The sequence below is a fragment of the Eremomyces bilateralis genome, assembly GCF_010015585.1.
Source record: "Eremomyces bilateralis CBS 781.70 unplaced genomic scaffold P152scaffold_32, whole genome shotgun sequence".
NCBI lineage: Eukaryota > Fungi > Ascomycota > Dothideomycetes > Eremomycetales > Eremomycetaceae > Eremomyces > Eremomyces bilateralis.
Window position 1 is genome coordinate 16146 of NW_022985098.1, and position 412 is coordinate 16557.

Below are 412 nucleotides of genomic sequence, written 5' to 3' on the forward strand. Positions count from 1 at the left end.
AGCGCGCCCGACCTGGGGTCCCACAGCTTGACCGTCCAGTCGTTCGATGCCGACGCCAGCGTCTTGCCGTCCGGCGCGAAGGCCACGGCGCGGACCGAGCGCGAATGACCCTTAAGCGTCTGCTGAAGCGCGCCCGACCCGGCGTCCCACAGCTTGACCGTCCCGTCGTTCGATGCCGACGCCAGCATCTTGTCGTCCGGCGCGAAGGCAACGGCGAGGACCGAGCCCGAATGGCCGTCGACCGTCTTCTGCAGCGCGCCCGACCTGGGGTCCCACAGCTTGACCGTCCAGTCGTTCGATGCTGACGCCAGCGTCTTGTCCGGCGCGAAGGCCACGGCGAGGACCGAGCCCGAATGGCCGTCGAGCGTCTGCTGCAGCGCGCCCGACCTGGGGTCCCACAGCTTGATCGTCC

At 69.7% G+C, this 412-nt stretch overlaps 1 protein-coding gene across 1 annotated transcript in view; it reads right to left on the reverse strand.

Moving 5' to 3' along the window:
- P152DRAFT_517307 (WD40 repeat-like protein) overlaps nt 1–412 on the reverse strand; it is a gene marked incomplete at its 3' end in the record, with an annotated part of 5013 nt that overhangs the window by 830 nt on the left and 3771 nt on the right. Inside the window, exon 4 of the mRNA XM_033683000.1 lies at nt 33–387. Within this exon, the coding sequence (XP_033530298.1) occupies nt 33–387 (355 nt within the window). The remainder of the gene's footprint in view (nt 1–32; nt 388–412) is intronic.